We start from the raw sequence: 18,037 nt of genomic DNA on the forward strand, positions 1-18,037 counted from the left end.
CTCGGACCAGTCGTCCAGACCTCGGACCAGGCGTCCAGACCTCGGACCAGGCGTCCAGACCTCGGACCAGTCGCCCAGACCTCGGACCAGTCGTCCAGACCTCGGACCAGTCGTCCAGACCTCGGACCAGGCGTCCAGACCTCGGACCAGGCGTCCAGACCTCGGACCAGGCGTCCAGACCTCGGACCAGGCGTCCAGACCTCGGACCAGTCGTCCAGACCTCGGACCAGTCGTCCAGACCTCGGACCAGTCGCCCAGACCTCGGACCAGTCGTCCAGACCTCGGACCAGTCGTCCAGACCTCGGACCAGTCGTCCAGACCTCGGACCAGGCGTCCAGACCTCGGACCAGTCGTCCAGACCTCGGTCCGTTCACTAGCACCCTGAGGCCGTCTTCAGCGGCCCTGCGCCTCCTCCGACCCGGCCGCCAGCGACTGCACGTCCTCTGGGACAGGAGGCACATCAGACGGTCACAGGGCTGCCTGGAGGCCGGGCGTTGCCCACTGACTAGCAGACGACGCGAGACCAGCCGTCTCTGGCAGGGGCAGTCAGCCGTCTCTGGCAGGGACAGCCAGCCGTCTCTGGCAGGGACAGCCAGCCGTCCCTGGCAGGGGCAGTCAGCCGTCCCTGGCAGGGACAGACAGCCGTCTCTGGCAAGGACAGCCAGCCGTCTCTGGCAGGGACAGCCAGCCGTCTCTCGCAGGGACAGCCAGCCATCTCTGGCAGGGACAGCCAGCCATCTCTGACAGGGGTAGCCAGCGCACATGGAATGGAGTGAGATGACACGTGTCGGGCGGCAGAGTTGACACAACACCGACCAGATGACGTTAATCCGAGAAGACCTTCATCCAGTCAAGTGCGATGCCCACAGCCGTTTCAATTCGCACGCAGCCTTGCAAGTTAAGACGGAGAAAGAAGGCGACACGGACGTCCAATACCGCAGCACACTAAAATGGACACATGGTTTTGTCAACGACAAATTTCTGAAACGGCCACCGCGAACGCGTGACAGGCGTTTTCCTTGCAAGCGCCCCAGGTCCGCTGAGAAATCACCTGTCCTGATGAATGCTTTGCGTCGGGGGTCAGGGAGGGAGAGGTCGCCTGTCCTGCGGGGTCAGGGAGGGAGAGGTCGCCTGTCCTGCGGGGTCAGGGAGGGAGAGGCCGCCTGTCCTGCGGTGTCAGGGAGGGAGAGGTCGCCTGTCCTGCGGGGTCAGGGAGGGAGAGGTCACCTGTCCTGATGGATTCCCCGGGTCGGGGTCGGGAGGGAGAGGTCACCTGTCCTGATGGACACCCCAGCTCGGGGTCCCGGAGGGAGGGGCCACCTGTCCTGATGGACGCCTCAGCTCGGGGTCCCGGAGGGAGGGGCCACCTGTCCTGATGGACGCCTCAGCTCGGGGTCCGGGAAGGAGAGGCCACTTGTCCTGATGGATACCCCAGCTCGGGGTCCGGGAGCGAGAGGTCACCTGCCCTGATGGATACCCCAGCTCGGGGTCCGGGAGGGAGAGGTCACCTGTCCTGATGGACACCCCAGCTCGGGTTCCGGGAGGGAGATATCACCTGTCCTGATGGATGTCCCCAGATCGGGGTCCGGGAGGGAGAGGTCACCTGTCCTGATGGATGTCCCAGATCGGGGGTCGGGAGGGAGAGGTCACCTGCCCTGACGGACACCCCAGGTCGGGGTCCGGGAGGGAGAGGTCACCCGTCCGTGCCGCCGCCCAGCCCCACTGACCGGCCGTGGCGCGCAGCCGGCGTGACTCTTCGTCGATCATCCGCAGCAGCAGCCGCTTGTCCTGCCCCTCCAGCAGCAGCTGACCCCGCAGACCGGCCGCCCGCCGCTGGTGCGTCAGAGCTACATTGCGGCCGAAGTACACCAGGATCCTGTCGGCACCAGGACGGCCGTGGCTCAGCGCACGGGTGCAGGGAGCTCACCACCGACAGCAGGACAGGCCACATTTGGTGGATGTCGCGTGGCCGCCCTCAGGAGCACCGATGTCAGCGCGTGACTAAACTGCCGGCATCCGCGATCGGTGAGATGATGCTGATGGTGGTCGCTGTTTGTGTCAAAACGGTGTTCATGCACACAGCGCCTGACTGTGGAACCGGAACTGTGAACACACGCTGATGCGAGTTCGGTTGGTGGGCTGGGTGTACAACGTACACCATGAGCAAAACATCGGAAGAAAACCAGGCGAACATGGCAGAACATTTACTGACAGAATCGTTTACGGCATAACACGTCAATGTTCACAGGCTGAAACTGGCTTGACACACTGACATACAGAAGCTTCACAAACTGACACCAACTGCCAGACGTGTCGGAGTGTGGACCAGCGGTGTGAGCGACGACTCACCCGACCACGAGTGTGATGTACGGAGCACCGGTGTGAACGGCAACTCACCCGAGCACGAGTGTGATGTACGGAGCAGCGGTGTGAACGGCAACTCACCCGAGCACGAGTGTGATGCACGGAGCACCGGTGTGAGCGGTGACTCACCCGACCACGAGTGTGATGCACGGAGCACCGGTGTGAGCGGTGACTCACCCGAGCACGAGCGTGATGCACGGAGCACCGGTGTGAGCGGTGACTCACCCGAGCACCAGTGTGATGTACGGAGCACCGGTGTGAGCGGTGACTCACCCGAGCACGAGTGTGATGTACGGAGCACCGGTGTGAGCGGCGACTCACTCGAGCACGAGTGTGATGCACGGAGCACCGGTGTGAGCAGCGACTCACCCGAGCACGAGTGTGATGCACGGAGCACCGGTGTGAGCGGCGACTCACCCGACCACGAGCGTGATGCACGGAGCAGCGGTGTGAACGGCAACTCACTCGAGCACGAGCGTGATGCACGGAGCAGCGGTGTGAACGGCAACTCACCCGACCACGAGCGTGATGCACGGACCAGCGGTGTGAGCGGCGACTCACCCGAGCACGAGCGTGATGCACGGAGCACCGGTGTGAGCGGCGACTCACCCGAGCACGAGCGTGATGTAGACAACCACACCCGGCGCTGTGATGTAGGAGAGGTAGTGCAGCAGCTTGGGGTGCCAGCTGTTCAGGATGTCCGTCACTACCTGCCAGGGGTGCCGCAGCTGCTGGAACGGGCCGCAGCCGCTGGAGCTCCGCACCCTGCCCGGCCGGGGTCGACAGGTCAGCGGGGCGGCCGCCGGCGGCACGCGCGGACGGCACGGAGCGGCGCCGGCTGACACAAACCGCATGCCGTCCGCGCGTCCATGCAGTCTTCCGCGCGAGGTGCGGACGAGTTTCAGCTGAGTCAGGACTTTGTAAAGCCTTTAAATGGTTTCGGCTCGTCACCAGCAGAGGTCAAGACAATCAGTCTGACACGAGGTCAGTGGTAAGTGACTCGGACACCAGGTCAGGGCCGGTGGACCCGACAACAGGTCACTGACGGCCGACCTTCACATGAGGTCACGACCGAGCGACCCAAACACCGGGTCACATCCATGCTGACCTGACATCCGGTCACGAGAGACCCACCTGAACACCACCACCCCGACGGCCACCATGGAGGCTATCATGGAGACGAAGCCCACCAGCTGGAACACGGTCCGTGTCTGCGCGGCCCGCCAGGTGTTCGCGGCGGGCTCACAGCTGGACAGACAGGTGAACTGAAACACGGCACAGCCGGATCACAGCTGGACAGACAGGTGAACTGAAACACGGCACCACAGGATCACAGCTGGACAGACACGTGAACTGAAACACGGCACCACAGGATCACAGCTGGATAAGCAGCTGAACTGAAACACGGCACCACAGGATCACATCGTGACAAACAATTTAACTGAAACACAGCACCATGGGATCACGGGCGGACAAGCAGCTGAGCTGAAACACGACACCACCAAATAACATCTTGACAAACAATTTAACTGAAACACAGCACCACGGGATCACAGGGGAACAAGCAGCTGAACGGAAACACGGCACAGCTGGCTGACTGTTGAACACAAACAAAATATAACTATTATTGCTGTCAACTACAGCCAACTGGCTTATTGCTGAACAAAGGTACAGCTAGCCTGCCTACAGTGATCTTCAATACGGAAAATCTGGATCAAATGTGAACCGAGCGGGGCACCGTGTCAGCGACGATCGATACAGAATGGAACGCGCACGGCCGACCCACAATTGAAAAGCCAAACGGAAACAACGCGACAGACTCTTATCTGAAATATGACACCAAACAGGAAGTTTCACTTCCATCCACTCAAAACCCAACCTCATAACCCAAACCAGAACTTTTTGTGCAGTCCAATTCACCTTCTTAACGTAGAAGGAGCAGAAGAGCTTGATGGTGCCAATGACACAGAGCAGCGGGCTGAAGTAGAGCCCCAGCCAGACAAGCGACTGTGCGTACACCAGGAACATGGTGTTGTTGGCTAGTTCGAACTGGGGACGCCCCAGCCATTGTAGCCCAGCCCTGTAGAGGTCAGGAAAGGTCAGGCGGGGTCACGTGGAGGTCTCGTGCAGGTCAGGGACAGACGAGCGGATCCGAAGTCAGGGAGAGGTCAGGGGGTCAGACAGAGGTCACGCGCAGGTCAGGCTGAGGTCGAGCGGAGGTCACGCCACCGCCCGTCTGACAATATGATACGGGGATACAAAATTACACGCAAGGCATTGAAAAAGTGAAGGAACACCAAGATCCATTTTATTCCCTGACCCTTCTGCGTGACGAAACAGCTGACGACCAGATCTTTCTGTCACATGATGCGCCAGATAAGTAGCCTGACACATCAAGTGACTGATGACCTCCCACAGTCGACTTTCACACCCGTAGCGAGTTGCAGGGCGTCTCGTCTCTCGGGTATTGTGAGCGTGAAGAGCGCCCCATAAGCCACAGAAAGACGAACAAACAACAGTCTCAGCAACCGACCGTTCAGCAACACGGCGTCTCGCAGCACCCGTTCATGAGGTGTCTACCAATACACGAACGCCGAGCTTAGGCGCGAAACAAGGAAATACCCGCCCTCCGTACCTGAACAGCTGGTTTCTGGCCACCTCGCACACGAACGAGAACGCTATGGTGAAGAGGAACTCCATGATGACCAGCTGGTACAGGACCTGACCCAGCTCGTTCTCCCAACACTGCAACAGACGGTCGGCGAATAGCCTGAAGCACATCGCTCACTGCCCGACGCTGGCGCACCCCGTCTGCCGTGCGCTGTGTTAATCTCCTGCCTCGCACGGTTTCCGCTCCGCCCCCCGCCCCTCCCCCCCCCCCCCCCAATACAGGCGCGGGAACATTCACAATGACATACGGGTGCAGGCGGCGGGAGATAGCGAAAGTTTTCACGGGCCTCTAACCAACAATACACTCAGAGGAACGTGCTTCCTTGCCGGTATCAACAGCAGCCATATGTTCATGACATCAAAATTAAATAACACAAACAATGTTAGTGATAGATAATGGCCTCACGTCGGAGCGTTCATCGTATAACTGTATTTCGTGCACAATGAGTACAGGTATGATCAGTTCAGCCGCTCCTTGCTCGAGTCACGCGCAAGTGATGACAATCCAACGACCATCCCCGTTGCGGCCGGGCGAGCCGGGGTCAGGGGTCAGGAGGCCGAAAGCAAGGGTCAGAGGTCAGGAGGCCGACAGGCGGTGTCAGGAGGCCAACAGGCGAGATCAGGAGGCTGACAGGCGGGGTTATGAGTCAGGAGGCCGACAGCAGGGGTCGGGAGGCTGACAGCCAGGGTCACACGTCCGGAGACCGACAGCAGGGGTTAGGGGGCAGGAGGCCGACAGGAGGGGCCAGGAGTCAGGAGGCCAACAGCAGGGGTCAGGGGTCAGGCGGCCGAGCGTCTCACCTGACGTCCGGTCCGCTTGTCCAGCCAGAAGCCCACCGTCACGCCTAGGATCACCACCTCGAGCATGATCGTTCTGCAACAGCCACAAGGCCTGAACCGGCGAGCGTCCAAGTGTCGCGGGTTCGACTCCTGCACGCGTCACATTTCACTGTTCTTCACATGGGGACTCTATGCGTATGCTTATGATGGACATGTGTGTGTGGGAGGGGGGGGGGGGGCGAACGAACCATTGCCACACAAATCTAGCAGAGCAAGTTCTGTAGCGAGCGATTCGACACGCACCTGCACAAACTGTGCGGTGTGCAGGTGTAAGTAGGTGTAGCACGGTGTACTGTACTGCACAGTGTGCGTCACTGGCTTACACTCGAGCCCAGAGTGCTCCGATCGACCAAAGCATTCCAGACAACCGGGTGGTCCACCACCTGAGTGACCCACCACCGCAACACACGCGATACCCTCGTGCCCGGCGTGACCTTTGGTCCCGCCTGACCACTTGTGTCGCCGCGCAAACGTCGCCGGAGTGACCCCGTGGTCCCTGATCTCCCCCAAGCGACCCTTCGGCCCCCACCGGGGTCACGTGGCCACCGCCGTGTGAACGTCCCTCCGCAGCTCCACGGCGCGAACAGCTCCACTCCGCAGCTCAGCCGCGCCGTACCCGCCACCTACCTGGCCAGGGTGACGTACACCTGGTACCGCTGCTGGGAGTACAGCTCGAGCCGCGCCAGCGCGCTGAAGGCGTACGGCAGGACGTACAGCATCACCGTCACCACGACAGAGAAGGCGGCCAGCCGCACGAAGCCCGGAGACACGTTCTGTGGTAGGTTAGGTCGGGTCGGGTCGGGTCGGCAGGTCAAGGTGGGGGTACATCGGTCACCACTATCGACAAGAATCTCTCAGCTGAATTACCGTTCGCGCTTATTGAGGGCAAGAAGCCCAGCTTAAGCAAAACACTTTTCTCGAGGCGTCATACAAGTGGGAGCGTGATCAGGCATGTAAATTTCCGTAATTGGCTCAGGTCCACCGACTGGACAACACTCACCTGCTGCTGCTGGAGGAGGAAGTGGGTGAGGAAGCCGACGCCGACCAGCACGCCCGTGACGATGGTGTTGACCAAGATGCGAATGGGCCAGACCAGGCTGCTCACCCCTGCTGACTCCTGACCGCCGGCCTTCAGCTCCCGCACGGCGTCACACGTCATCTCCTGAACACAGGTCAGGCGTGGCAGGTCAGCTCCTGATACACGCGGCAGGTCAGCTTCTAACACACGTGGCGGGTCAACTTCTGACATACGTGCAGGTCAGCTCCTGACACACGTGCAGGTCAACTCCTGACACACGTGGCGGCATCGACTCACTTCACGAGGCACCTCATGGACAAATGTTACCAGATGACGCCAAGAGACCCGACAACACAGTCCGGGCGCCATCACGGCAGCCTTCCGAGGGCGCACCTCCCAGTCGCCCCGCCCAGCGCCGGTCTCAGCCGTGACCAGCGGTGCCAGGGTCCGCCGCGCCGCCCCACTCGCCTGCAGCTCATTGAAGATGGCCCGGTGCCGGAGCGCCGCCATCTTCTCCGAGGCGATGCTGAAGTCCCAGCTGCACAGCACCTTGTTGAAGAACACGTTGCGGGAAACGGCGGCTGCATCGATGAAGTTGGCCCGGTACAGCCGAACCGTCCTGACCGCAGACCGTGCCGACAGTCAGCTGACGTCAGGCAGTCAGCTGGCCGCGCCGGCAGTCAGCTGACCGCGCCGGCAGTCAGCTGGCGTCAGGCAATCAGCTGACTTCCAGCCGCTTCCAAGCGGTATCACTAGGAATTCTTGGTGTAGAGGGTTTCTCAGCAGCGTTAACAAGCGAAGACAGAAGCTTGCGGTTCAAATCCACAACGCTAATAAAGCCTAAGTCGTCGAAAACTGAGATTTGATAGAAAATAAAGTCGGCGAAATCGGCATGGAGAGGAAAACTTCCACCACACAAGCAAACTTAACACAATGTTTCAACTGCACTGCGAATACCACTTTTCATGCAAGGCGCATGCCGGTGAGGTCACCCACTCCCGCTGAGGCCGAGGAGTCACGTGTCAGCCTGTGAGGAGTCCTGAGTCATATGTCAGCTGTGTACTGAACTCCAGCTCAGGTCAGGAAGAAGGTCAGGTCAGGAAGAGAAGCGTGGCCAGCGTTAGTTCGGGATGGGACTTTTGTGGCGCTGAGTGTTGCTTTGAAAAGGAGGAGAGCGAGACAGTACGGGCAAGAGCGAGCAAGAGCGCGAGCGAGAACGCGACAGGGACAGAGACAGAGACAGAGACAGAAACAGAGAGACAGAGAGACAGAGATAGGGAGACCGAGAGGACAGAGACAGAGAGGCAGAGAGACAGAGAGAGAGAAAGACAGAGACAGAGACAGACATACAGACAGACAGAGAGACAGAGAAAGAGAGAGACAGAGAGACAGAGAGAGACAGAGAGACAGACAGAGACAGAGACAGAGACAGGCTGAGACAGAGACAGACAGAGACAGGGAGGAGGAGGAAGAGGTGAATATACCGAGGCGCGGGTCGAGGGAGTGAAGGGCACTACTTACACCACGGCCAGCAAGCAGAGCTGCAGCGCCAGACACAGCGTGACGGTGAAGAAATAGGCGTGCGGCATGTGGTATACGAGGCCGCCCATCAGCGCCAGCGTACCGCGATAGTAGAAACCATAGAACAGCTCGGTGGCCACCAGCCAGCCCTACAACACACGGGCCGTGACTGCGGCGTCACGGGGGCAGCGACGTCAGGGATCGGTGAGTGACGTCATGCGAACAGGGGAGGGGCCGCGGTGCTCCAACAGCAAAATTCAGTAAAAAAGGCACCACAAACAGACACCGTACACACCAAGATGGCAAAAATACCAGGGCAGTCGTATAGAAACATCAGTGGGCGGCGTGGCAGGTGACATTCCACAACACCGCAAGAGCAGTGCCGGCACAGAATGCAGAAACGCCTGTCCAACTGTCGGACGCTTATCCAAACGGGCAATGGTCGCTGGGGTTACATGGGAAGCATGGCCGTGCGAAAGACGGATGCCAACTAGTGACATCGGGTACAAGAACAAATCAACTACACGGAGTCGCCTTTTTTGTCGCATCCTCACGCCAATCGTGCTCGCGCTTCGGTCACCAGCGGCGCGAGCACGCCTGGACTGGGTAGCTTTCATACTGGATGACTCTTGAGGTCCGAGATCCAGGAAATCCACAACACGGAATCCACGAGGACCGAAGATGCAAGCGCAAGGCTTTGTGTTGCGCAAGCTGTCAAAACGACGTGCTGTGTAAAAACACACCCGGACAACAGCCGCCCAACACGGCGTCCAAACTCCTCACTCTTCCCGCAGGCCAGCCGCGGCGGTCTGCAGCAGGCCAGCACCATCCTCCGCGAGACACAAAGGCGGTCCTCCACGTGGACGTCCACTGCCGGTGCGGCGACGCCCTGCCGGCAGCCTTTGACCCGCCGCGGAGAAGGCTGGACGGCGCCTCCGGGGCACGCACCTGGCCGGTGAACAGGTTGCCGAAGTTGAAGGCGTCGTTGCCGCCGTACGGCGTCAGACGGGCGTCCGTCTGGTTCGGGGGTACGCCGTAGTAGCTGGCGAAGGCGTCGCGCGGCGCGCGGCTCCGGAGCAGCAGCTGCGGCGCCAGCAGGAACCCGACTCTGACGGCGCCGAGAGCGCTGGTGTCAGGTTTGGAAACGTGCTAACCGGACGGCCGCAGCACGGAAGGCGATGGGTCTGCTGGCGCGGAGTCCCAAACAATTACCTGTTCCAAGCGCAAGTTTGTTTGCATCGTGTGTGTCATTGGGGTTTTACGACGTACCCAGCTGCTGAGACTACATGGCGTCACCTGCCTCTCACCCCGGTAGGAAGGGCGGGCACTGCGGGGAATCGAACCCCGTACCTCTGGTTTCCCAGACGCGCAATGGTTAACGCAGACGTGTTAACCACTACGCCACCGGCACCCCCGCGGGTTTGCATTGCACTACACCTAATCCTTTCGACAACTGTTTCGCTCCGTAACTGAACCGCGTCGCGACCTTCCCAAGGGTCCACTCAGTTTCGTCAAAACCGTCATTTGAAAACCAGCGACAGGTCAGCGATACTGTTGGTCGAAGACCGCGTCCTAACCACGCAATCCCTTTCGGAACGTGATATCATCATCGCTACAGGTCATCTGTTTCGCGTTACGGCTGTTTCGTGTTATCTGTTTCGTGTTACGTCATCTGATTCGTGTTACGGTCATCTCATTCCGGGCGTTCATCCGCTCACATCACCGTCTTCACCCCCGACAGCGTCCCTCCTCGCCTTCACGCCCGACAGCGTCCCTCCTCGCCTTCACCCCCGACAGCGTCCCCCCCCCCCGGACAACAGCGCGCTGGACCCCCGAGCCCCGACTCACACGATGACGACGGTGGCCAGGTTCATGTAGAAGAGCGACTCGAGGAACTGGAAGTAGGTGGCGACACCGCTGCCCAGCTGTCCGCGCACTCGCTGCAGGTGACCCTTCCACAGCTTGAGAAACTCGGCCAGGTCGCCCAGCGAGCGGCGGGCCTGCCGGGGGGAGGGGAGGCGGGAAGGGGTCAGGGCGCTCCCCCAGGACGGGCAGGCACCGACACCGCACACCTGCCTCGGGACGTCAGACATTTCTGGGTCTGAGACCGGGACGTGACGTGACGTGACGTGACAGAACGAGGTGTAGCATGGCGTAACATGACATGATGTGACGTGGCATTATGTGACATGACGTGACGTGGTGTCGCGTGGCGTGACATGATGTGTCGTGACATGATGTGACGTGGCATGATGTGACATGACGTGACGTGGTGTCGCGTGACTGATGTCGTGACATGATTGACGTGGCATGATGACATGACGTGACGTGCGCGGGGTGACATGATGTGTTGATAGTGGCATATGTGAGACGTGACGACGTGGGTGTAGTGTTGGCGTGACATGATGGTGACGTTGTGTAGTGTGGCGTGACGTGACGTGACATGATAAAACGTGACGTGGCGTGGCGTGGCGTGGCGTAAAGTACCTAACAGGCGCAGCGCAGAACCACCCCTCAGCCGATTCACCCGCCTCACAGGCTGCCGACACTCATCCCCGCATTGCATGGCCTTCTCAATATCCGCACCCGGGAGCGATACGCGAAATGTTCCTCTTACACGACTCTAAAACGGTGGTGCACTTGTGTGATGGTTTGGGTTGAACAATGCAGGACTTCCAAGCCAGCACCAGCAGCAGCGAGCGGCGAGTGGCGACGGCCGCACGTCCCCACCTGCACCAGGGAGTAGTGGGCGGAGCCAGCCGCGTCCTCACCTGCACCAGGGAGCAGTGGGCGGAGCTAGCCGCGTCCTCACCTGCACCAGGGGGTAGTGGACGGAGCTGGCCGTATCCTCACCTGCACCAGGGAGTAGTGGACGGAGCTGGCCGTATCCTCACCTGCACCAGGGAGTAGTGGGCGGAGCTAGCCGTATCCTCACCTGCACCAGGGAGTAGTGGGCGGAGCTGGCCGTATCCTCACCTGCACCAGGGAGCAGTGGGCGGAGCTAGCCGCGTCCCCACCTGCACCAGGGGGTAGTGGACGGAGCTGGCCGTATCCTCACCTGCACCAGGGAGTAGTGGACGGAGCTGGCCGTATCCTCACCTGCACCAGGGAGTAGTGGGCGGAGCTAGCCGTATCCTCACCTGCACCAGGGAGTAGTGGGCGGAGCTGGCCGTATCCTCACCTGCACCAGGGAGCAGTGGGCGGAGCTAGCCGCGTCCCCACCTGCACCAGGGGGTAGTGGACGGAGCTGGCCGTATCCTCACCTGCACCAGGGAGTAGTGGGCGGAGCTAGCCGCGTCCTCACCTGCACCAGGGAGTAGTGGGCGGAGCTGGCCGTATCCTCACCTGCACCAGGGAGCAGTGGGCGGAGCTAGCCGCGTCCTCACCTGCACCAGGGAGCAGTGGGCGGAGCTAGCCGCGTCCTCACCTGCACCAGGGGGTAGTGGACGGAGCTGGCCGTATCCTCACCTGCACCAGGGAGTAGTGGGCGGAGCTAGCCGTATCCTCACCTGCACCAGGGAGTAGTGGGCGGAGCTGGCCGTATCCTCACCTGCACCAGGGAGCAGTGGGCGGAGCTAGCCGCGTCCTCACCTGCATCAGGGAGCAGTGGGCGGAGTTAGCCGCGTCCTCACCTGCACCAGGGAGTAGTGGGCGGAGCTAGCCGCGTCCTCACCTGCACCAGGGAGTAGTGGACGGAGCTGGCCGCGTCCTCATCTGCACCAGGGAGCAGTGGACGGAGCTGGCCGTATCCTCACCTGCACCAGGGAGTAGTGGACGGGGCTAGCCGCGTCCTCACCTGCACCAGGGAGCAGTGGGCGGAGCTGGCCGCGTCCTCACCTGCACCAGGGGGTAGTGGACGGAGCTAGCCGCGTCCTCACCTGCACCAGGGAGTAGTGGACGGAGCTAGCCGCGTCCTCACCTGCACCAGGGAGTAGTGGACGGAGCTAGCCGCGTCCTCACCTGCACCAGGGAGTAGTGGGCGGAGCTAGCCGCGTCCTCACCTGCACCAGGGAGTAGTGGACGGAGCTAGCCGCGTCCTCACCTGCACCAGGGAGTAGTGGGCGGAGCTAGCCGCGTCCTCACCTGCACCAGAGAGTAGTGGGCGGAGCTGGCCATGCGGGAGCCGAGGCCGACCCGGCGGCTGCTGTGCCGGTCCCGCTGCTCCAGGCGCTGCTTCACCTGCCGCTTGTAGGCCAGCGGCCGCGCCATCTCCCGCAGCGTGTTGCTGGCCGGGGGAGGAGCAGGTCAGGTCAGGTCAGGTCAGGTCAGAGCGGCGACACGGACGGGAGACGTGCCGCACTGCACCGGACCTGACAGGGCCTAGTCACGACAGACGGTGGACTGGACCGCATCTAGGCGCGATAGCTGACGAACGGGACCTGGCGTAGCCACGACAGCTGACAGACGGACCTTGACCTAGTCACGACAGAGGGTGGACTGGACCGCATCTAGTCACGACAGCTGACAGACGCGATCTGACCTATCCACGACATATGACGGACGGGACCTGACCTAGCCACGATAGATGACGGACGGACCCTGACCTAGTCATGACACAGGGTGGACCGGACCTGACCTAGCCACGACTGACGATAGACAGGACCGGGCCGGACCAAGACAACAGCACAGAACACAGCCGAGTCCCACCAAGGCAGCGTGATGTGATGCAGTTCAGCGCCCGAGCTCATCTGCCCCGCTTAGCGCGGACTAGACCGGTAGCGCCTGACCTGGCCTTCCCCAACCTAGCCTGGCCTGGCCTGGCCTGGCCTGGCCTGGCCTGGCCTGGCCTGGCCTGGCCTGGCCTGGCCTGGCCTGGCCTGGCCTGGCCTGGCCTGGCCTAGCCTAGCCTAGCCTAGCCTAGCCTAGCCTAGCCTAGCCTAGCCTAGCCTAGCCTAGCCTAGCCTAGCCTAGCCTAGCCTAGCCTAGCCTAGCCTAGCCTAGCCTAGCCTAGCCTAGCCTAGCCTATGAAGAGCAAACAGCCGCAGAAAGCGCAGGCAAGCTGGGCCCGGACGGGATGCGGACGTTACAGTAAGGTCCTGCCTGCTCGCGAACTCACAGTTCCACCTCGCGGGCCATGTTGGCGTCCGCTATGGAGCCCTCGCCCTCCTGGATGGCGTCCACCACAGCGTCCACGTCGTCACCGCCGCTGGGGGCAGGGCCAGGTCATCGCTCAGGGAGGGAACGCGAACTGCTGCGGAGAGCACGCCATCGCCCAGGGAGAGAGCACGGCTGCCGCAGAGAACACGTCATCGCTCAGGGAGAGAGCACGGCTGCCGCAGAGAACACGTCATCGCTCAGGGGGAGAGCACGGCTGCCGCAGAGAACACGTCATCGCTCAGGGGGAGAGCACGGCTGCCGTAGAGAACACGTCAGGGCTCCGGGAGAGAGCACGACTGTCACAGAGGACACGTCATCGCTCAGGGGGAGAGCACGGCTGCCGCAGAGAGCGCGTCATCGCTCAGGGAGAGAGCACGGTTGCCGCAGAGAACACGTCAGGGTTCCTGCCGGCCATACCAACAAGGAGGCTTTAAGCGCTTTGCAATTATAACACAAGCACCGCAAAGATACTTGTTCAGCGTCCCAAGGACAGACGCTGTTTCCGCAGAACAGCGCCCAGTCATCAGAAAACGCTCGTGAATCACGGCCTGCAGGGAGCAAGACCTCTCTTGACGCTTGAACGAACCTCTCAGAGAACATCGCGACAAACACACACCCCGCACCACCACAGCTCGCCACGAGCGGCGTCGGTGACTATCCCCGCTTGTTGCCCTTGGGGCAGCGCCGTACCGCCCTCCCCCCCCCCCCCCCCACTCCCTGGTGCCGGTGACTATCCCGCCACCGCCCGGGGGGCAGCTCCGTACAGCTCTCCTCCCTGCGTCCGGCACCGGTAACTATCCCCGCTGTCAGCCCTGGGGCAGCTCCGTACAGGCCCACTCTCCCTCCCCCTGCCCCAGCATCGGTGACTATCCCCGTCGTCGCCCGTGAGACAGCTCCGTACAGCCCCTCTGCCCCGGCGCCGGTGCCTCCCGGCCGCCGGCACCGGTGACTATCCCTGTCGTCGCCCGTAGGACAGCTCCGCACAGCCCCCTGCCCCGGCGCCGGTGCCTCCCGGCCGCCGGCGCCGGGCGCGGGCCGGCTCCGTACCGGGCCACGTCGATGGCGCCGCGGATGGTGCCGTGGTAGGAGCGCAGCGTGCCGTCCGGCCGATCGGAGCCGCTGCCGCGCCGCCGCCGCAGCGTCCGCGTCCCTGCGCCACGGCACACGCCCGGTCAGCTGGGCGACGACGCGCGCCACAGCCTGGGTCAGTTTCAGCAGGACCACCGGTGGAACACAGCGACCACGCCGCGCAGACACCGAGGAAGCGGAGGCAGTGCCCGGGCAGTCGCAGGAGCACGCGTCACAGGGCGTACGTGACGACGGGCGGAGAGAACCCAGACCGACTCGGCTCCGGCACGGATACGGGCACAGCTTCGCTGCAGACCCAGACCAGCGGCTGTGTACACACACGACGCTCGTGAACACACGGCAACCACAGACGTAACTCAGATCATGACGTCACAGTCATGACGTCAGTTGGCCCACGCGTGTGTCCGTGACAAGCGGTGCCCACGCGTCCACGGCCACGTCGTGAGCGGGCGGCACAGGAGTTTCTGGAGAGCAGGCCGACTACACAACCGCTCCGAAGGATGTCACAAACGACCAACAACGCATATCGCATCCACCTTTGTCGTATCTAACGATTCACAAGAGCAATTTACGAACTCCAGCTTGAGAAACCGGTACCAATGACATCCGAGACATTCCCCGACGTACGTTATTGCAATGAATCTTGATATCACAATTTGCAATCATCAATGCGGTCGGCTACTAGCATTGCGCACCCATCGTTGGCGAGCCCGACAGGCACAGGGCAGGTATACGCACCGTTTGCGGATCTGGAAGGCATGCCTCGGAGCAGGGTTTGCGTGAAGCTCGAGTACTGGCGGCCATGCTGGTAGAACTCCTCGCCACCACTGCAACCACGCTGTGTCAACATGTGTGCCGCAGTGCCGGCCAGGTGTCACAGCGAAGTCAGACACGGCCCACGCATCGCGGCGCGGTTCCCGGGCCGCCACCGCTAGACACCCCCGCCAGCTGCTCCCGCCAGCGTTCCAGCCAACCGCTCCCGCCAGCGGCTCCCGCCAGACACTCCCGCTAGCTGCTCCCGTCAGGTGTTCTCACCAGCTGCTCCCACCAGCCGCTCCCGCCAGAAACTCCGCCAGCTGCTCCCGCCAGCTGTTCCCGCCAGCTTCTGTCGCCAGCTGCTCCCGCCAGCCGCCACCGGCCGGTGTGGGCGTCCCACACACTCGCCAAGGATATATGGCTCACAATTCGCGAGGGACTCCACCGATACTCCACTGGAAAACTACTTCACTTTCCATAACCAAGGGAACATCATACTGATGCACTCCTACCAGAATGGGGTGCTGGTCTGATCAGCTTTCTGGGGGCAACACCTCACACTTGTGTCACAGCAGCAGGGACTCCCGCCACAAGCAGCCCAGCCTCAGCCCCGTCGGCGGCGGCATGGGAGCAGCAGCAGGACTGACGCTTCATGTGAACTTCTGCTGTGTCTCTGCAGCTCACCGTGTTGGGGCGCACTCCTCCATCTCCACAGCGTCGCCGTCCTGGGACGACCAGCCCTCTGCCGGTGGTGCCATGGCCACCCAGGCGGTGGGCACCGACGCGTCACGACGCATCGGGACCTCCTGCGGCTCAAATGCTGCGTTGTTGTAATAGCGCGAGCCTGCAGAAGCCCAGCTGTGTCAGGATGAAGATGGAGTATGCTAAATCAGAGAAAAGGGACAAAATGGGGCATCAACTGGTACAACATTACACTGAGATGTGCCCCAGAATTGTGAAAGTGAGTCCTGAATCTCAGGGGAGCACTTCATGATGGGATCTGGATATGCATCTTGAATCCATATTTGATATTCATAAACATGCTGGCTCATCACCTTGCAAAAATGAAGAGGACCAAACCATGACTGATCTATGCTCCATTGCATCCAAAACTGCAAAGAAGTGACAATGAAAACTGTATTGTCACTCATTCAGGGGTAAAACTACCATTTAGATCATAGTTTATATTATGGCAAAATCCTACAAGTCAAATACAAATCAATCACAGATTCAAATCGGATACAATGTTTAGATGATGGTTGGTATCATAACTGTTACCACAAACATGATGCAAACAAAAACACAACATTTCCAGAGTTTAAAAGCAATGATTTGGAAGCAGCATCCTCGCTTAATAAGGAGCACAACTAATCTTTAGACCATGGTTGTTGCCAAAAGAAATGCTGCAAACTAGATCCAAGTCAAAACAGGTGCAGGTGCAAAGGTGGTATGTCAGTAGTACTGCAAGGCAGCAAGGTTGTAGTTTTGTATTCAGTTGGAGGAAAGAGGGAGGGGGGGGGGGGGGCTCCAGCCTGCCCCGACCTTCTTTGAGAAGAAAGAGGGTGTCCTCCCTGGATAATCCTGTTCCTCAGTGTATGTTGAGGGCAGGCTCCATCATCTTTCACTGCTGAGCCTCCTCTTTCTACCTGAAACTCATTTTATGAAACTACACACTTGCAAGACAACAGCGGTCAGGCATCATCATGCTAGAAACCTACACATAGCCCAGGCATTCCTATTTACATGCCTGATGCTGGTTTCACCTCAGGTAAGGATGCAGGTTCCCAAAGAATTACAATAGAATTGATGCTTCTCTCCCACTTTGAGCTCCAACTGCCTGCCCCCCATCCTCTCAAACTTTGAGAAAAAGTGGGCTAATTTCTAAGAGGAACTGGTTTGTTGTTGCAGCTTTGAGGTACATTTTGCCACTTGCACTGTTCTGTCCCTATTATCATGCCATGAGACTATGCCCCTGACAATAAGAATAACCACCACTGATGTCCAACAAGCACTACAAGTGATGCAGGAGGTAACTCAGGCCAGAAACAGCAAACACTTGCCAGATTAGGGGGAAAGGGACTGCAATCATCAAAAATTGTTATTCAAGTTAAGCAGGTCATAAAACAACTCTGGTCAAAAGTCCATTCACCCAAGTGGGTTGGTGGCAGCAGGTTTTTAAGGAGGTGGGGGTGGGGAGAGGGGAGGAGCAACATGACTTTTGCCTTGTGTCTTTCCATGCACGGACATAGGAGCAGCGCTAAGTATTACCTGCAGGTTGGTAAAGCATATAAGATTACACTCTGCCCAACCACCTTTTAATCATGTACATATTAATGTGATTAGCCTCCACCATACAGCAGCACTCACCCATTATCCTCAGCCCACCAGACAAAGAACTGTTGGGCACAGCCTGAACTCCTGGCTTTCCCTACAGTCGGGATCTTAGTTCCATAAATCACAGGATTTCCCCATAATATCATCTGTCAGATAAGATTGCAGGGTCAAGTTGCGATAAGTGAGGTTCACTCGGTCCAACGCTACTGAAATGGCTTGAAGGACGCAGGCAAATACCGAACCAGTCTGTTGTGCTAGGACAGAATTTTAAGAATAATGTACAATGAGCATAATGCAGGCCATTTATATAGAGCAATGCATCACCACGTACCCCAAATGTATCACAAT

The 18,037-nt window shown here is 60.0% G+C and overlaps 1 protein-coding gene across 1 annotated transcript; it reads right to left on the reverse strand.

Annotated features, from left to right (window-relative positions):
- Positions 1-393: 393 nt before the first annotated feature.
- On the reverse strand, positions 394-18,037 carry LOC119114089 (transmembrane channel-like protein 7). Its single transcript, XM_037238309.1, has 20 exons — positions 18,021-18,037; positions 17,723-17,835; positions 16,040-16,199; positions 15,338-15,426; positions 14,558-14,660; positions 13,470-13,559; positions 12,497-12,638; positions 10,262-10,413; positions 9,362-9,521; positions 8,414-8,562; positions 7,361-7,511; positions 6,875-7,036; positions 6,502-6,647; positions 5,836-5,908; positions 5,000-5,109; positions 4,285-4,444; positions 3,499-3,629; positions 2,974-3,129; positions 1,728-1,876; positions 394-443 (listed from the first exon to the last, which is right to left on the reverse strand). The coding sequence occupies exons 2-20, from the start codon at positions 17,724-17,726 to the stop codon at positions 394-396; spliced, it is 2,337 nt and encodes a 778-aa protein (XP_037094204.1). The 5' UTR covers positions 17,727-17,835; positions 18,021-18,037.

The sequence above is a fragment of the Pollicipes pollicipes genome, unplaced genomic scaffold (assembly GCF_011947565.3).
Source record: "Pollicipes pollicipes isolate AB1234 unplaced genomic scaffold, Ppol_2.1 Scaffold_7262;HRSCAF=8765_pilon_pilon_pilon, whole genome shotgun sequence".
Classification (NCBI taxonomy): domain Eukaryota; kingdom Metazoa; phylum Arthropoda; class Thecostraca; order Pollicipedomorpha; family Pollicipedidae; genus Pollicipes; species Pollicipes pollicipes.